This window comes from Ambystoma mexicanum, chromosome 7q (assembly GCF_040938575.1).
Source record: "Ambystoma mexicanum isolate Mex_15411 chromosome 7q, UKY_AmexF1_1, whole genome shotgun sequence".
In the NCBI taxonomy this organism is placed as follows: Eukaryota; Metazoa; Chordata; class Amphibia; order Caudata; family Ambystomatidae; genus Ambystoma; species Ambystoma mexicanum.
In genome coordinates this window covers 1091262453-1091281386 of record NC_090941.1, presented here as the reverse complement: position 1 = coordinate 1091281386, position 18934 = coordinate 1091262453, and the positions used below count along the sequence as shown (strand labels likewise).

Genomic DNA, 18934 nt, shown 5'->3' with positions numbered 1-18934 from the left:
AGAATCTGAGCCAGTAGTTTACCATCTGGCCCCCACTGTTTCCCTTAAAACAATGCTGTTAAACACACGCTCTTTGGCATTTCATACTTCTAAGGTGGCCGACCATATCCAGTCGGAAGAACTGGACTGGATTATCCTAACGGAAACTTGGCTCTGTGAGGCTAATTTACACTCAGCCCAATTAGCCACACCACCTGGTGACAAGATCCTGCACTCAGCCCGGGTGGGACAAAAGGGAGAGTGGTGGCCATAACCTACAAGGATAATCTTAAACTGCTTTCATCCAGTATACCAGTGTTGGATGCCTGTGAGACCATGTTTGTGAAATTAACCCTTAATTATACCTTCACACTCATTTTTTGTTCTCCACCACCCACCTGCCTCCACTGCAGCCTTCCAGGAGAAACTCCTGGCTTTCCTCGGATCTCACACTAAACCACAAGGCCTGCTGTTAGTGCTAGGAGACTTCAATCTCTGGGCATATGCCCCTCCAATTCTGAAGCCAGTGCATTTTTGAATCTTTTAGAGATTATTGTGCTGAAACAGTGTTTTAATGTGCCTACACACCAATGGGGTCACGCTTTGGACTGGATTTTATCCAGAAACGAGACCCCACATTGGATGTACAAAGATGCTGCTGGTCTGACCATCACATTCCTGTCCCCGTTTCAGTAAAGGAAAGTGTTTGCTCACGCCCTAAGGCCATCTTGCGTAGAGGCACTCGGAATGTCTCCCAGAGGCTTCCCACTCTATTGTCTCATCCCATTTAGCCGCTCTGGAAGTAAATTGCTCCTTGGAGTCATTTACTGTACAGTTACGTGACACAATGAATAGAGCTTTTGATAAATTAGCACCCATTAAGGTAATATTAAAAGTGAAAGATATTTCAAACCAATGGTTCTCTCCAGACACCTTGGCAGCTAGGCAGCTTAAACGCCTGGCCGAAAGTAGCTGGAGAAAAGAATCCCTCCAATATTTCTCTGGCAATGTACAAAGAGGCAGCTAAAACTTACTAAGGTGCTATTTTTAAAGCTAAAAAGGACAAACTGGAGGAACGAATCATGGGGTCGAAATCAAGCCCTAAGGAGCTATTTATTATTTTGATAAAAGCTCAAAGGTACAGCTCCTGAATCACATATAACTATTGACGATACCAGGTATGCACACCAGCTAACACCCTTATTTCACAGGCCATAGATATAAGTTCCAAAATTACTAGCACGGAGGGGGACAGTGCAGTGAATGCGTTTGTTTTTCAGCAGGTCACAGTCCAAGAAGTGTCAGCAACTGAGGCCCAAATGAAACCCACGTCCTGTAAGAGTGACATTTTTCCAGTCCCATATTTTAAGGACTACTTTACTATCATTGCGCCATCAGTTACGTCCTTCAAAAAACAATCTTTTCAGGAAGGGTTGGTTCCTGATCATATCAAAGAGGCCTGGATCTACTACTGGACTACTAAAGAAAGAGGGTCTAGACCCAAATGAGCCTGCTACCTATTGACCTATAATTAATGTACCTTTTTTGTTAAATAAGATTGCCTGTACGCAGTACAATGCTTTTGTGGAAGAGAAAGGAATTCTGGCTAAAGGGCAGTCAGGCTTTACGAAGAAGCATGGGACCAAAACTGCCCTGGTGGACGTCAAATCCTGCTTGGCTGAGATTGTGGATCAGAGTAGTCTGCCCACGCTATTGCTGCTAGACCTGTCCGCCGCTCTAGGTTAGCAGTGAAATGGTTTAGATATTTTCTTGGATCGAGGAAGGCTAGGATTGTCAGGGGGGACTCTCAGCCACAACAATCTTTACTCAGTTGCAGAGTACCACAGGGCTCCTGTGTTTCACCTCTGCTTTATAATATCTATTCGAAACCCTTAGTCGATCTCCTAGATGGTCTGGGCATCAAATTCGCTAATTATGCGGTCATTCGGGAGCTCTCTGGATCTTATGAAGTAGATCTATTGAAAGTCGGCAAGATTTTCAATGCTGTCAAAGCATGGATGGCAGAGAATTGTCTTCACCTAAACGATAAGAAAACAGAGATTTTGATTCTTGGGAGTGCTACAAAGTTGAAAAAACTGGATATCCAGTATGGGGCACTAACATACAGGTCTTCGACCATGCGAAAACCCTGGGGGTCATTTTTGATCGCAACCTCAATTTCGGTCAACACGTGTCTTACTTGAGCTCCTGCTGCGCTTCTATGACACAGCTAGTTTGGCAGATACGCCTGTACCTATCTGAGGAAAACAGGGCTCTGATTGCAAAAGCTACAGTAAATTCCAGGCTGGATTATTGTAATGGGTTACTAGTTGGCTCCTAGCAGGCAAACGGGAAGAGGCTGCAGACCATTCAAAATGGTGCAGTCAGAGCTGTATGAGGGACTGACGAGTAGATATCATGTTACTGCTGCCCATAGGAAGCTACAGTGGCTCCCTGTTGACCAGAGGATTTGCTTTAAAGCATCCTGTCTGGTCTATAAATGTCTAGCAGGTGATGCCCCAGATTACCTCAGTTCACGAATCACGAGGCTGCTGCATAGACACATTTTACGATCGAGCAATAAGGACCTGTTGATACAGCCTTGCTTTTCATTAAAGAGTTTTGGAGACCTGAGCTTTAATGTCTGGGCATCGAGGGTCTGGAATGATCTTCCACAGTCTCTGAAACATCTACCGTCAATTGTCCAACTTAAGAAAGCCCTGAAGACACATCTGTTTGATGGAGGAGGAACCTAGGATTCTCCGCTCTCTCGTAGGCTTTCTCCCATCAGGTTTCTCTCTCATCGACTCTTCACCACTGTTCCACACCTCTCTTTCGTGTTTCTTGTTTGTCTCCAGTCATGTGAACGCCCTGAGGCCTGCAGGCGTGTTGGCGCTATATAAAAATTCTTTAGAATAGATATTGTGGCAGAGCCACCAGGGGGCGCGGACATGAGCTGAGCTCCTATGTTGCGCTCCGCCACAGAGGCTGCTAAAGAGGAACTGAGCCCCCGCTAGCAGTGCCTGAAAGAGTGAACCGACCGCCCCCCCCATGAGATAGCTAACCCTGTGGGGCCTCCGCAGTGCAAAAAAGTACTCTGGAGCCCACGGGGAGTGGAAGAGACGCCATGCCCCTCAGAAGGCATACCGCAGGCCCAGAGTACATGCACAATCACCCCCGTGAGTAAGCGAAACTCGCACCTAGAGGGGGAGGGGACTTAGACTGCTGGAGGTTAACGGGACTCCGGGGGAGACCCCTCCGCCTGGGTCGGACCCCCAGGACAAGCCGCTTACAACACCACCAAGAGAGCAGTGACTGAGGATCGTAGGACCACCCACCGGTGATGCGGCTCCCACCCCCTATCCTGAGGGAGCCGGCCAGGCCTGCGTCTTCTGAACACCTTCTCAGCCCTGGAGCCATGCAGGCCGGATGCAGCTATCGTCCAGCCCCGATCCCTGAAGCTCAAGCCTGCTCAAGCCAGGGCTCCAGCAAGGAGGTGAGTGAGCCCCCGGCCTCCGCTACCACCCTCCAGGATCGTTGAAGAGCGGGTCTTCCCCACTCACACACAGGGCCCCCGCATGGAGGCGGGAGTGAACGCTGGTCCCCACTGCGCCTCCCTGAATGGAGCGAACCGCCACCTGGGGGCTCCATAAACATCCTCCTAGTCATCCTGGACATGTATTTGTTGAGGGCAAATGGCAGCTGCCAGCTTAAACTTGAATGCCCTAAAAAAACATCCATCTTGCTGGTTGGGCTGTGCCGTGGAGACTGTTTTTCTTTACTGCAAAAGACACAGGTTGATCGTGGGAGCCCCAGGACAGCATTGATTTAAGCTCCCCCACATCCTGCCGAACTGCCAATGTATAAACTGTTGCTAGTGAGTTCACACACGATATAGGGGTTATAGCATTGCATCCATCAATAGGGCTTTTGGCGACAAAGCCCGCCTTGCCAAATCCTGCAACAGCTAGTTCATCGAGAATGGCACGGCTACCGCCAAACTCGCATCCGACACCGGCATCCACGAATGGGCAATTACTGGTCCATTCCGAGTTTGACAGGCCGGTAATTGCCCATTCGTGGGTGCCATAGGGCTGAATGGGAATGAGGAGTGCGGATGCACCGGCACCGTTTACAACGGTGCCGGTGCACCTGCGAGATGTGCTCGAGGGTGCCTGACAGCTGTCAGGCACCCGCGAGCACAACTCAGAGTATGGCGGTGCGGTACTGCCATACTCCCAATGAGGCCCAATGTATTATTGGAAGGTTCTGGATCTGTTCGTGTTTCGTTTTGGTTTGTTTACCATGTAATGTTCAATGTGTAAACTCAAAACTACTCAAATGTTTTATTTAAAAAAAATAAACAGCATAGAAGATGAAAGAGAGACATCCTTTGCAGGCCTGGTAACCAGCTTTACCTGTAATGTATATTCATTGCCTTAGATTGCTTTTAGGTTGTTCTTAGTTAACTGCCCTTAGAACCCATGGACTTGTGATAGAGTTTCTAACCCTTTCCTTTTAGTTATTATTCACCTGTCTTCTGGCTCATCACTCCTGACAGCACCAAGATTGTGAGTAAGATAGACGTTTTACTTTTTCACAATGCCTACACACACGATGCTAATTGGTTATAGGTTGCTTTAACAGTCTAGAATTGAATAGAAGTATAAGGTGCTAGGGATCTATTCAATTACTTTATTGCTCATATAGGGAGGTGCATATTGTTTGACTATACTATTTTGAATGCTCATATTATTTTTACAATAGAATACATACACGGAAATGCTAAACAAGAGAGCGAGACCATTCTTAATGTGTTTCTATTCATTAGCAAGTGCAAAATCCTACTGGTTTAGTAATAGCATTGTGTAGGGAAGATGTTAACATAGAATGTTTATTATACACACAAGGATAATAAACATTGGTTCTTAGATACTCTAGAGCTAGACACAAGGTATTGCTGTCCAATGGTAAGCCTGCCAGGTGCTCATGGATAGGGGCTTCTCTTACACTTAAGCGCAGGGACCAAACTCTCGCCAAAGCCTTGCATGGGGTACAACACTATTCTCTGCCACAAAACCTGCCACAGCCCCAGGTGGGCATTTAGACAGAGTGTGGGGTTGATATTAGGCTCTGGCATGCAGGGATGATGAACATCATAATACAACTGCTGCTACTAGATTGTGGGATTCAGCTAATAAAACTGGCCAGAGAGAAAGGAGAGTATATTTTCTACACCCATTGTGTGTGTGGGCAGCTGGTGCCCACAATGTCTCCTTCCCCAGTGCTGAGAGAAAACTAAAGCAACTCACCGACCCACTCGTATGTCTGGTTCCGAGAGGGCGGGTCATGTATAACACTGCTGCCGTTTCCCCGAGAACACTGGCACTGATCTCACCCTCCTAAGGCCACATCCGATGCAGGGATGGCGTTGCTCTGAAGTGGTCCCCAGCAGCAAGGACCTTGCACTCTTTAATAGTGATAACCCCCACCTGTGGCAGCAGCAAAGCTCGCTCTTTGACTTGGCCTGCTACTGAAACATTCTTCCCGCAACGCAGTGTAACAGGCAAACAAATACATCAGTTGACTATTTCAACCAAGAGCATAGCAAGCACAAGAATAAAGCTGAACATTGAAAACCCAGGAAGCACAGAAGCACCCTGCACTCATTTCTAAAACAAACACCCCAAGATTAAGCTTTAAAGCAAAACGCTATCAAAAGTGGCTTATGCGTTGAAAGAGCAACAAGGAAAGCAGATGGATATAGGAAAGGATGGAATTTCATGGTCTGGACATCAGGGCTTTGAAGTGCCCCTATCACATGTTCAGGAAAGTTGAAACTGCACATTGCCCCAGGGTTTCATGGGAAATGTACCCAGCTTGTGAAAGTTGAAACTGCACATTGCCCTAGGGTTTCATGGGAAATGTACCCAGCCTGTGAAAGTTGAAACTGCATATTGCCCCAGGGTTTCATGGGAAATGTACCCAGCTTGTGAAAGTTGAAACTGCACATTGCCCAAAGGTTTCATGGAAAATGTACCCAGCTTGTGAAAGTTGAAACTGCACATTGCCCTAGGGTTTCATGGGAAATGTACCCAGCTTGTGAAAGTTGAAACTGCACATTGCCCCAGGGTTTCATGGGAAATGTACCCAGCTTGTGAAAGTTGAAACTGCACATTGCCCAAAGGTTTCATGGAAAATGTACCCAGCTTGTGAAAGTTGAAACTGCACATTGCCCTAGGGTTTCATGGGAAATGTACCCAGCTTGTGAAAGTTGAAACTGCACATTGCCCCAGGGTTTCATGGGAAATGTACACAGCTTGTGAAAGTTGAAACTGCACATTGCCCCAGGGTTTCATGGGAAATGTACACAGCTTGTGAAAGTTGAAACTGCACATTGCCCCAGGGTTTCATGGGAAATGTACACAGCTTGTGAACTTTTCTTATGCTGCCGAAATTTCAAGTGTAGAACGTGAAGCATAATCCTCGCGTTCAGTCTTGCCACAGAATTTAAAATCATGACGCCTATTTTATTTTCAAATAAAAAAGGGGTCACTAGAGAGGTACCCATTTCTAGTGGGTTGTTTTTATTTGTTAAGGAAAAAGAATAATATGAAGATACTGTGATGTGTTGAAATAATGCTTTTGTTTAATCAGGCATTATTGACTGTGGGGTTGTCCTTAATGCACATGTAATGTTCAACCATTGACTTTGCTGTTGGGGGTTCCTCAGAATCACTTTTCCATTCTACAGTATCATTCATTGTCACCAGATCCACCTAGCATAACGCTGGAGTTTGTAAGTATGTATTTATTTTCATGTATGGTTTTGATATGTGTTGCTAAGCACCATCACATGATTCCTATTGTGAGTTTGAGGTTTCCAATCTGGCCTAGGATGGGTGGGAAAAGCTCCACCTCTTCAGACTGAGGCCATCCAGGCACCACAGTGTTGTGATGTTTGGGATACAGTGTTCAATGCTGTTGGCAGGGGGAGGTAGTAAGAAGAGTGGAGATGATTCGAGCGTAAGATCCCAGATGGACACTAAAACCATGCATTGCAAGGAGTCATCACAGGACGGATGAAGGGGCGCAACTGCCTAAATAGAAAGGAAGTCCCTAAAAGGGTTTTCTGTACACAGCTTAAAATAATGGAAGAACATTCTAACAAATCAAAGGAAAGGTCCCTGTCCCCTCACCTGCACTTCCAGGAGTGCCAGCTTCCGCTCCATCATCCGTGACCGCTTCTCCTGGTCAATCTCCAACAAATTCACCACTGCACTGACCCTACAAAGAGGCAGGAATACAAGGCAAAGCTCATAGGTGCTTCTTGTAAGGTTCACAGTGCATGCATGACTGAGGCAGCTGAGTTCCCCGCTCAAGCTTGCTGAACTCGTAACTCATTATCATTCTTGGTTTTGCTAATGTGCTGAGAGATCCAATGGCCTACTTCAGATTATTCGAGAATTCAGCATGAGACGTGGCCCAGAGCTTCCATTAACACCCTTTGGAGCTATCTTCTGTCTGTAATTCAGGTCCTCTTCCGTTGCTGCAGCATTCTCGCTGTAAGTGCCCGAACGCTGCAGCAACGCGTGGTCCATGCTGGCTGCTAATCAGGGGATTCAATCACACCGATGGTCTGAATAATTCGAGTAATGGCATCTACTCTAGCTGAATAATTCACACCCCAAACTTGAATCCAAACGTCCATCAAAAGGACATTGAGATCTGTACCCTATGCTATTTCCTCACAGGGTATCCGGGTATGTAAGAAATACCAGAAATTTGGCAATATTCTTCTAGATTCATATGGGAGTCTTTGACCAATTCGTGACCACGCCGTGACTAATTGAGAACACGAGAACAGTAGGACACCTTCAGTTCAACTTGTTTCCCGTCCTGATGAAGGCCAACCACTTGCCAGCTTTATGGATCAGCTGATGAATGGTCAAAACACAGAAGTGTTGACTCCTTTTTCCCACAGTTTGTAGTGTCAACACTGTCATTTATGTACTGTTTTGTACTATATTGACATGTTACTTGTACACCAAAATCCCTAGATTCTGTAAGGGATTATACATGTTCATTTACACTGAGGTCCAGTCAATGTGACTGGATAGAATATCAATATATTGTTTACAGATTTTGTTTTGTTATCATTTTGTTTCCTGCTCTGATAGACAACTTTGAAAATGACTTTTTATGCATTAAAATAATTGGGCAAACAGCCAAATTGTTCATACTTTGACGTAGAACAATGTCTCTCTTCTCTTCTGTGTAGGGTCAATGTTATGAGTGTACATAGGTTCAGTCTCCCTGATCACTTTGCCATATAGGTTTAGGACACAGACTTTTAAGTTGAATTTACTGACTCAGACTATCCTTAGTTTCTTTAGGTAGGGAAATCCCACCTTAGCATAGGGCAAATTAGGCCTTACATCATCCTGACATTTAAGTTCATAACAAGTTTTTGTTTGAACTTAGAATCTATTGTCTGTGTCTTGCTTCTTGATGCCTTCACAACACCCAAAGCACATGACATCTGTATGACATCACGTATGCATGGAGTACACTCTAACAGCATACCACTGCATTGGCAGAGAGTACAGTATAAGTACTACCTAATATCATGTTACCACACTAAGTACAGGATAGAATATTCTCCAACAGTATGCCCCCACCCTGGAACAGAGTAGACATTAGAATACCCCCCAAGGTGATGGCAACAGCAGACATTGACAAAGTCTGAGCACAGGGTACAATTCTCTATGAAAGCATTGTACCACACCAGCGCCAAGTACAACGTAGAACACTCCAGTGATATTGGGAGATGGGTTCATTACTCTCCTATACCATGGCACTGGTCTGATAATGGGTGCAGTGTAGATGACTCTCCTGCTGCTCGTACAGAAGACTAGGCAGGTCTTAATGCAGTTGAGATTTGTTCTCTAAGCACAAGTAGGGTTCTGACACCTTATGCATGTTGACAAAAGGTGGTTGTGTTAGGTTGCTTGCGCGCAGCCTTAACAAATTGTTGGTTCACAAATGAAATTTTGATAAGTGGTTTGCTAATTACTTTTTTTTTTTTTTATTATTGGTTATATACCAATACTTATAATATAAGGACATGGGTGCCAACATACTCCATTTGGAGGGACGTGCAGTAGTTTCTCTCTTACCTGGGCTTGCTCAAGGCACACGTATGATTGTATATACAGTATATAGTGTTGTTCTATAAGCACACTCCTTCACAAGGTTTGCACATCAAAATAAGGTTCATGTAGGACTGAATATGCAGGTTGCTCTTAATGCAGATTAAAGAAAATCTGTATATGAGAACAATTACCTGCATATTGAGTGTGTATCTGTGTAAGCAAACCATACATGCTTAAAAGTGTGAAGTAACACTGGCTCCCAGTTAAGCAAAGAGTGATGATTATACCCCTATGTCCCACTCATCGAGACCACATCACGCTCCTGCTGGAATCCAGACACTGGCTCCCAGTCAAGCATAGAGTGATGATTTTACCCCTATGTCCCACGCATCGAGACAACATCAGGCTCCTGCTGGAATCCAGACACTGGCTTCCAGTCAAGCAAAGAGTGCTGATTATACGCCTATGTCCCACTCAACGAGACCACATCAGGCTCCTTCTGGAATCCAGACACTGGCTCCCTGTCAAGCAAAGAGTGATGATTATACCCCTATGCTCCATGCATCAAGACCACATCACGCTCCTGCTAGAATCCAGACACTGGCTCCCAGTCAAGCAAAGAGTGATGATTATACCCCTTATGTCCCACTCATCGAGACCACATAACGCTCCTGCTGGAATCCAGACATTGGCTCCCAGTCAAGCAAAGACTGATGATTATACCCCTATGTCCCACTCATCTAGACAACATCACGCTTCTGCTGGAATCCAGACACTGGCTCCCAGTCAAGCAAAGAGTGATGATCATACTCATCAAGACCACATCAGGCTCCTGCTGGAATCCAGACACTGGCTCACAGTCAAGCAAAGAGTGATGATTATACCCCTATGTCCCACGCATCGAGACTACATCAGGCTTCTGCTGGAATCCAGACACTGGCTCCCAGTCAAGCAAAGTGTGATGATTATACCCCTATGTCCCACTCAGAGACCACATCACGCTCCTGCTGGAATCCAGACACTGGCTCCCAGTCAAGCAAAGAGTGATGATTATACCCCTATGTCCCACTCATCGAGACCACATTAGGCTTCTGCTGGAATCCAGACACTGGCTCCCAGTCAAGCAAAGGGTGATGATTATACCCCTATGTCCCACTCAACGAGACCACATCACACTCCTGCTGGAATCCAGACACTGGCTCCCAGTCAAGCAAAGAGTGATGATTATACCCCTATGTCCCACTCAACGAGACCACATCACACTCCTGCTGGAATCCAGACACTGGCTCCCAGTCAAGCAAAGAGTGATGATTATACCCGTATGTCTCACTCATCGAGTGGAATGGGCAACAGGCTCCCAAGTACCTGGCTAAAGAGGTACATTATTATATCCAGTGCACCCTGCACAGGATCATGCAAGAAAATACAACATGGCGGGAGAGAACCGGCTGCCTCAAGCCCACACTCAGGAATGAGCGATCACAAAACAAAGACTCCATGATGGCCAACTAACGTGCAGAAAGACAGAACACCCGGCTATGGCAACATTGCTTTCTATATCAATGCACACCTCCAAGAATTAACTGAAATGATTCCCAAACTATGAATGAACCGGGATAAATGGTATGTGACTTACCTTAAGCAACAGAAGTTGCTTACTCTACAGTTTGCCAATTTAGCCCAGTGACATACTTCAGGTTGTTCCCTCTCCCTCCACTCCTTACCCAAACCCTTCCTTCTTGGTGCTCTGACGGGGGAGGGGGAACCTGATGTGTAGCGTGGTAAACAAATAGATAACTATTAGGCTCTGTATGGATTGAATTATGCCCCATGTGAGACAGGTGGTTGGAATGTTGCTCCTCATGGACCGCAACTACGTTTTGGAAGGGTCAGGTCTGGCCTGAGCGTGCACGGTGGTCCTTACTTTTCAGAGGTGTCCCGGATCTTCTGGTCTGTGCTCTGCTGCTGCTTATACTGCTGGCTCTGGAGGTAATTCTCCTTCATGTAGGACTCCCAGGATAGCAGCGCTGCCGACTCGCTCTCGTCCAGCGTCCGCACTGTCAGATAACATGCAAATACATGAATGTTACTTTCCTTCACGAAAATAAAAGCGTGGCCTCCAAAAACTGTCCTCCATCAGAAGAAGCCTTTATGCTCTATGGCAAATCCACCACAGAGAACACTGTCTCTGCAGTGCACAGATATCCATGGCAGTTTATTGCACAGTGAATGGCCCCGGAAATAAGCCATTTAACCAGAAAGCTGTGGGTTTTCACTGTAAAATGGCTGCCAATGGACTACTCATCATGTTTAGCCGTACAATGCAGGACACTCTTTCACAAAACGCCTTCTCCATAAGAGAATGGGGAACCCTTTCAAGAGAAATGCTGAGAGGATGGGCTGAAACTTCAGGATTGGCTGTCTCAGGCTTATCCTTTCCATGAGACCACAGCATGCACCAGAGGCTAGGACAGCAAATTAGTACTACTGGTCCCATGTAATCTGCCCACTTCCCTTCCCACATTTAACAATAATCAGCATAACCATCTGATCTTTCTTTGGTGACACTGACTGTCTGTACCTTCTTACTCCTTCACCAGCTCTCAATTATTCAACTAGTGGGTTCCTTCTTTCTGGAGGCTGTGTGCTGCATTTTCTTCTTTTCTGACTGTCTATATTTAAACGTTATGTTTCACTTGTCCTATTACTACCTTAGGAAGAGACCCATGTGGTCTTGACAGCTAATAAATAAAGGTTAAAGGAATTGTCCCTGCAAGAACCCCTGACTTTGCCTTCAAAATAAAAAGAAAACAGCAGAATTATTTTGTAGGAAGTAAAGTAAGTATTCCCATTCCCAATAAGCTACACTTCTTTGCAGCTACTAGCTTGAAGTACCTTTGCGTTCCTTTTCAGATCAGGCAGTAATGATATTAAGAGTACCTACCAGTGGTGCTGGTAATCTGGTAAATGGGTGGGAGCAGGGGGAAATCTCCATCATGCCCGTTGTTTGCTGTGTTTTCCTAAGTGTACTTTTACTCCCTATTTTTGCTGCAAGTGTCTGCCTATTTTGGTAGTACAGGTGACTCATAGGCCCTCATTATGTTGGTGCTGTCGGTAGTACTGGCGGACTACTGGCAAACTCGGCTTACCGTTTCCGATGCCCAATAACCCAGTAATACCGGGATATTACAGGCAGCGGTGGAGCGGTAAGTTACCATTCCCGTAGAGTCCCATAGGACTCCCGGGGAATGGGAACACTGAAGCACTGGCACCGTCGGCACCGTTAGTAACGATGCCAGTGCTTCAGTGAATTATCTACCAGTAGGGGCCTGGACTAGCGGCAGGTCAGGCCTACGGGTAGTTCACAGCCCCTACCAGCAGACTCAGAGTGAGCCGGTCCTGGAAAAGGTCCCACTAACGCTGTCACTGGCACCTCATTTTCGGACTGGCTGGGGGGCCCCCTCTAATACAGAACAGCATCCTCCTCTGATGTGTTTGTTCCACATGGAAATAGTATTGCACACAGGTTATTTTTCAATCGCCCTTCTTCAGATATGATGCTTAAATGGCCACCCATCTCTGGACACATTACAATGTGCCTTTATCCTTTGTGAACCCTTTAACAATTTGTTGAATCTTCAGGATGCATTACAACAAGAACACAACCCCATTTTGCAGCATCTAGGTTGGATGTAAAGGCAGGGGGGTCATAAGGCCTCTGCCGGTCTGTACAGAAAGTGCCGGTATTTCTGTATACTGGCACATTTCCAGACCGGCAGAGTCCCATTTTGCTGGTGGGGGGTCAGGGGCTACCTGATTTACATCCAGCCAAGAGCTGTATTACTGGCACTGGCCTTACTGATGCCAGTAATACCGGCAATCCCCTCCATGGAGTCCTGTGGGTTGCATGGAATGGGGATTTATCACACTTCCCCCTGTACTATGCCAGTAATGCTGGGGCATCAGGCGGCGGGAACGGTAATACCATTTGCCGGTATCCCGCTGGAATTACCAGCAGGATACCGTGAAACAGGGTCATTACGCGTTTGCCTGTACCCCATCGGTAATTCTGGCGGGATACTGGCAAACGTGTAATGATGACCCTCAATGACCACTCAGTCGTTTCCCAGGACTGTAAGATCTAGAAACTGTTCTTTGAGGGGTGGGGTCTTGGATGACTTTCTCGAAGAGACTGGGCAAGGAACCAGGGGTGAATGAGGTACTGAGGGACTCTGTGAAGGAAGCCGTAAGAACCTGGGTGTGGCCTTGGCTATGGTGGCTGGGATTGCATCATCTTGTACTGGGATGGCCGAGGCTTTGGTTTGGTTTAGATGGTGAAAGCAAGCGTCCCCAAACAGCACGATCCTCCCCGCAATGAGAGACAATGAAGGACTCTCCCAAAATGGGAATAAGGCCAAGAAAGAGTGCGGGTGAGCGTAAATGGGAATTTATCAATCAGAATTGGGCATGCAAAGAACTCTGCAAACTCCGAGAGCGCTCTGTCTGACAATAGCAAAGACAGGCGTATATATTTACAAAAAACGTCATCAAAACCTACATACTATAGGGGGCACAAGTTCATTGGGATTGGGTGGCGAGGGCTAACTATAGGTGCTGCTGCGGCGTGGTTGGTCTTGGCTGAAGGACGTCATTGGTCACCCTCGTGGGTTGGGCTGGGCCTGGCAGGTCGGCTTGAGTTCATCCGGGCGGTGTTGGCGTGCCAATGCTGCCTGTGGCAGAGATTAATGCCTTTTCTGACTTACTTGCCCTCGGCCATGCACACTGCAGTCATTCAGTCATTTACAGTGCTATTCTCTTTAGTAAATCTTCCAATAGGTTATTTTTATAGGTTAATGCAACACAGGAGGAATGCACCTTGTGAGGGGTCTGGAGGTAATATATCGAGGCCTGGTTACTTGTGACCTGTTGACCGGGACCATAGGTCGAGGGGCTAAGCTTCGGGGACTGGGGCGGGTGGTACAGGTCTTCCTGTCTTGTTAGAAGTGGTTATGGATGTTTCGCTGTGTGTTGTCAAAGTGTTGGGTGTCCTGATTGCACAGGGCCATAAGTCTGAGACAGTCCGGTGGGTTGTGGGGTTTACGAGGGGGCGCTTGAGTTTAGACAAAGGTTTACTGCTGTGCTGTAAATAATGCAGGTGGCTGGCCGCGGCCTTGGGTGCTGCAGTGGGGCTACAAGTCTTTGAAGCGGCTCCAGTCGGGTCGGGGGAGGCGTGATAACGCAGAGCGGGGCTCTGTTCTCATGTCTTGGCAGCCTTCGCAGGGAGGGAGGGGGATACATCGAGACCTTGTACGCATTCACAAAGGTATCTCCCTCGTGTGTTGCTGAATGTAGGTAAAGACATCGCAAACATTTGAACACTTTCTATAATACTTATTTAAAATCACTTCAAAACATGCATTTAACCTTTGCTGGATGTGTCTCGATTATACCCAGTCCGAGCATCATATTTGTACATTATATTCTAGCAGCTACAGTGTTTTAGTTACATGCATATACATTCGCAGTAAATGAGGTAGTAGTTAGATCAGTGGAGTACATAGAAAACGACCCGCCACTGTACGTGACGGTGGTGGCACATAAGGGGCTTAGACATACACACATTATAAGTGCATTCTCGCGCATCCTTTACATGAGTTCATAGTATAGTTGCATTCGCTTTCTCGTGTATTCTAGCAGCATTAGCTTTAGTTATGGCGCAAAACCATGGGAGGTAGGCTGCCCAGTGATATACGCAACAAACAGATCCCTGGAGCGTTCCTTTATTATTAGTATCCACCTGCAAGGGTGTGAACTCGCCATTGCTTATATCATGGGAGCATGCTTTCTCATTTTAATACATTCTACAGGCGTTTGTAATATAGGAGATTTTGTGGAAGAAAGCATACTTCGCAAGAGGTCTTGACATTAATATATACATATATATAAAGACTGTCTGCCATCAGATGACCATTTTGCCGTTTTTCTCATTGCTCAGGCCTGCTGGCCGGGTCATGCTGATAGTGATAGTACACTGCGGGAGGTGAACTGTTACAATGTTAGCGTATTGCGCTAGCTCATGTCCGTCTTGTTCGTGGGAACGTGCTCGCAGCGGATCTGCCAGGGTGCTGCGGCAACAGGGATGTACTCCAAGGGTGGGGGCCGCGCTACAGTGCGCTGAGCTCGCACCATCTTTACCGGGCAAAGAATGGTTTCTGGGCCTAGCTAAATTTGTGTTGTAATCAATACATGTGGGTATTCGATACGTGTGGGCAATGTCTCCAGTGGGTGAGCCCTCCACCACCTGGGCCCGGGTGGCATGAGGGAACGCCCAATGGGCCATAGCCCTCACCTGGGGAAGAAACGCAGGCGAGAGGGGTCTCCTGGACCAGTCCTCCCCTACAATGGTGATAGAAGAGCAGATGTTGGTACGGCAGTAATGGTCAGCTGCTGGGGGTGTAGAGAGGCACGCTGGGTAGTGATTTTGTTGTGGATGTTTTGGAACTGGAGACTTTGGGCGGTTGCACTGCGAGTGAGGAGTGCAGAAAGAGTGTAGAAGGATGTGGATAGTTTAACACTTTAAGGCAGCCAAGAGGCAAACTCATCCACAGTGTGTGCCATATAAATGGTCACACTCCCTCACCACTTCTCTGCCTCCCGTTGATATATAAACAGGTCTTCATTTCCAAAGAAAAATATAGAATTCCCCACAGTGAAAGGGTTAATGTTGGCCTCAAACATTCTGGAAGTCCTGACCCTCTTCCAGCGCCCCCCCACCCACCCCCATATCTGATGCCCACCCCATGGGGCACCAGCAGGCCATACTCACTGAGATGTTTCTGCCCCCGTGCTGGCCTGCGCATCATGACATATTTCACCAGGAAGTGAAGGTGACTGAGGAGGATGAAAGGGGGAGGCGCAGGAGGTCGGTTGTTGTACTCTTCGATCAGGTCATGGCGCTGGAACTTCCAGATCTGATCAGTGTGATCCTGCACTTCTGCAAAAGTATAACTGGGAGAGGAGAAAGGAGTGAGATCCAACTAGCGTCCAATCATAAAATAAGCGTCATATGCCTTGAACTCAACTCATGCCCCCACATCTGCACCAACTCATACTATGCGCCTCCCCACAGTTTCAACCATTCAAAGCGGTCCTGGCTTTCAATTCAGGAGGCGATGTTGTCTAGTGGCTAGTTGATTAATTTTCATCCATAAGACTTGTCTGTGTACCTAGGCTTCACACTTGTAGACCTAAGGGTACCAAAATATTGTTGGGGAAGGGCTTCTGGAACAATTTAAAGGCAAGAAGAAGCTTGAATTGGGAGCAGTTGCACATAGATGGCTACTCAGTGCAACAGCAGCGCAGAGAGGTCAGCGATGAACAGGGGAGTTTGGAGCAGGTAGCAAAGTTCAGCACTTAACAGCGAGGAGCAAAGGCACAGGAAGAGGGGGTGCAGTGGTGGAAAGGGTGGAGATAGATGGCTAGCCCGTGTAACTGCGGCGCGCGGAAGTGGATGATCAACAACGGAGCTTGGTTGAAGGTAGCAAAGTTCAGCTCTTTGCTGAGAGGACCAAAGGCTCAGGAGGGGTCCCGTGAGGAGCTGCTGCAGTAGTGTAACCTGCTGAAGGGTGGAGATAGATGGCTATCCTGTGTTACTGGAGCGCAGAGAGGTGGGAGATGAACAGGGGAGTTAGTGCAGCACTTTACTGAGAGGAGCAAAGGCACAGGAGGGAGGCGGGTCCCATGAGGACCTGCTGCAGTAGTGTAACCTTCTGAAGGGTGGAGATAGATGGCTATCCTGTGTTACTGCAGCACAGAGAGGTAGGAGATGAACAGGGGAGTTTGGTGCAGGTAGCAGAGTTCAGCACTTTACTGAGAGGAGCAAAGGTACAGGAGGGAGGCGGGTCCCATGAGGAGCTGCTGCAGTAGTGTAACCTTCTGAAGGGTGGAGATAGATGGCTATCCTGTGTTACTGCAGCACAGAGAGGTAGGAGATGAACAGGGGAGTTTGGTGCAGGTAGCAGAGTTCAGCACTTTACTGAGAGGAGCAAAGGTACAGGAGGGAGGCGGGTCCCATGAGGAGCTGCTGCAGTAGTGTAACCTGCTGAAGGGTGGAGATAGATGGCTATCCTGTGTTACTGGAGCGCAGAGAGGTGGGAGATGAACAGGGGAGTTAGTGCAGCACTTTACTGAGAGGAGCAAAGGCACAGGAGGGGGGCGGGTCCCATGAGGACCTGCTGCAGTAGTGTAACCTTCTGAAGGGTGGAGATAGATGGCTATCCTGTGTTACTGCAGCACAGAGAGGTAGGAGATGAACAGGGGAGTTTGGTGCAGGTAGCATAGTTCAGCACTTTACTGAGAGGAGCAAAGGTACAGGAGGGAGGCGGGTCCCATGAGGAGCTGCTGCAGTAGTGTAACCTTCTGAAGGGTGGAGATAGATGGCTATCCTGTGTTACTGCAGCACAGAGAGGTAGGAGATGAACAGGGGAGTTTGGTGCAGGTAGTAGAGTTCAGCACTTTACTGAGAGGAGCAAAGGCACAGGAGGGAGGCGGGTCCCATGAGGAGCTGCTGCAGTAGTGTAACCTTCTGAATGGTGGAGATAGATGGCTATCCTGTGTTACTGCAGCGCAGAGAGGTGGGAGATGAACAGGGGAGTTTGGTGCAAGTAGCAAAGTTCAGCACTTTACTGAGAGGAGCAAAGGCACAGGAGGGGGGACCCATGAGGAGCTGGTGCAGTAGTGTAATCTGCTGAAGGGTGGAGATTGGTGTTTTAGTTGAGTAAGGCATCAAAGACTCACCTGAACATAGCGATGAGCAGGTTTATAATGAGGATGTTGGCAAACAGCAGGTAGAGGCAGAGTAAAATGATGGTCAGCCATTCCGGGAAGAGCGGGTTGCCCGCGTCATCAGCATAGGCACATTTTGGCAAGTTCTGGTCCGTTGCATTAGGTGAGCACTTTGTTACGTCAAAACCTGAACCTTAAACACACAAGAAATACTGCCACATGTTATATATATTTAATAGTACACACAGAATATACCTAATGCGCGCGGACACATGCACACACACACGCACACACACACGCAAATATAGCAAGTTCCTTATCCCAAGATGCACCATCCACTACATATACAAACAAATGAATTTTTCCAGTGCCCTTTTAAAGTTATTTCACCTAGAATAGTGTGTATGCTTTGCACCAGTCCTGCTAAACGACCACTCAGGAAATGCAGAAGCGTTGATGTTGGAGGAAGAAATGCTGTTATACAGGAGCCTCTCGGGTGGATAGCACAGGGGCAACCCGCTCCTCTTGGAAGCAAGACAACACTGCGCGACACAGGTTCGATCCCCGGGTCCGCGCTTAGAAATCTCTGGGTATTAAGAGCATTATAAATAACCCATTACATTTACATTCAATGAAAGCAAAATTGCACACACTCATGACCAGCCTACAGGGATCAATAGCTTGTTTCTGCGCGTGATCTACCCACCTGCACTCCGCTGTTTCCTACATAAGGTTGCCTTGTGTACATGCTAGGCTCTCAGGGGGCACTCATATGTTCAGTGTAAAGGCACATGGGCCATGTGACCTGGAATTCCTAACATAGGTAAATCCTGCTGTGCCGGAGCACATCTGGAGCAAGTGCAGGACCGCCTTTGATTTGCACACGAGATGCTTGAGGCTGCAGCGAGTCAAATGTGACCCTCAAGGCTAGCTTGTAAAATGCACCCATAATAGAATTGCACGACAATGCTAGCGGCCCTTCTGATATGTGAGGACATTACTAGTCACGTGCATTT

At 47.2% G+C, this 18934-nt stretch overlaps 1 protein-coding gene across 1 annotated transcript in view; it reads right to left on the bottom strand.

The window, feature by feature from the left end:
* Positions 1-18934, bottom strand: part of LOC138528195 (transient receptor potential cation channel subfamily M member 2-like) — a 679103-nt gene that overhangs the window by 158462 nt on the left and 501707 nt on the right. The window contains exons 21-24 of the mRNA XM_069639648.1: positions 17931-18111; positions 15961-16142; positions 11059-11191; positions 7179-7266 (exon numbers count right to left, since the gene is read on the bottom strand). Coding sequence (XP_069495749.1) covers positions 7179-7266; positions 11059-11191; positions 15961-16142; positions 17931-18111 — 584 coding nt within the window. The remainder of the gene's footprint in view (positions 1-7178; positions 7267-11058; positions 11192-15960; positions 16143-17930; positions 18112-18934) is intronic.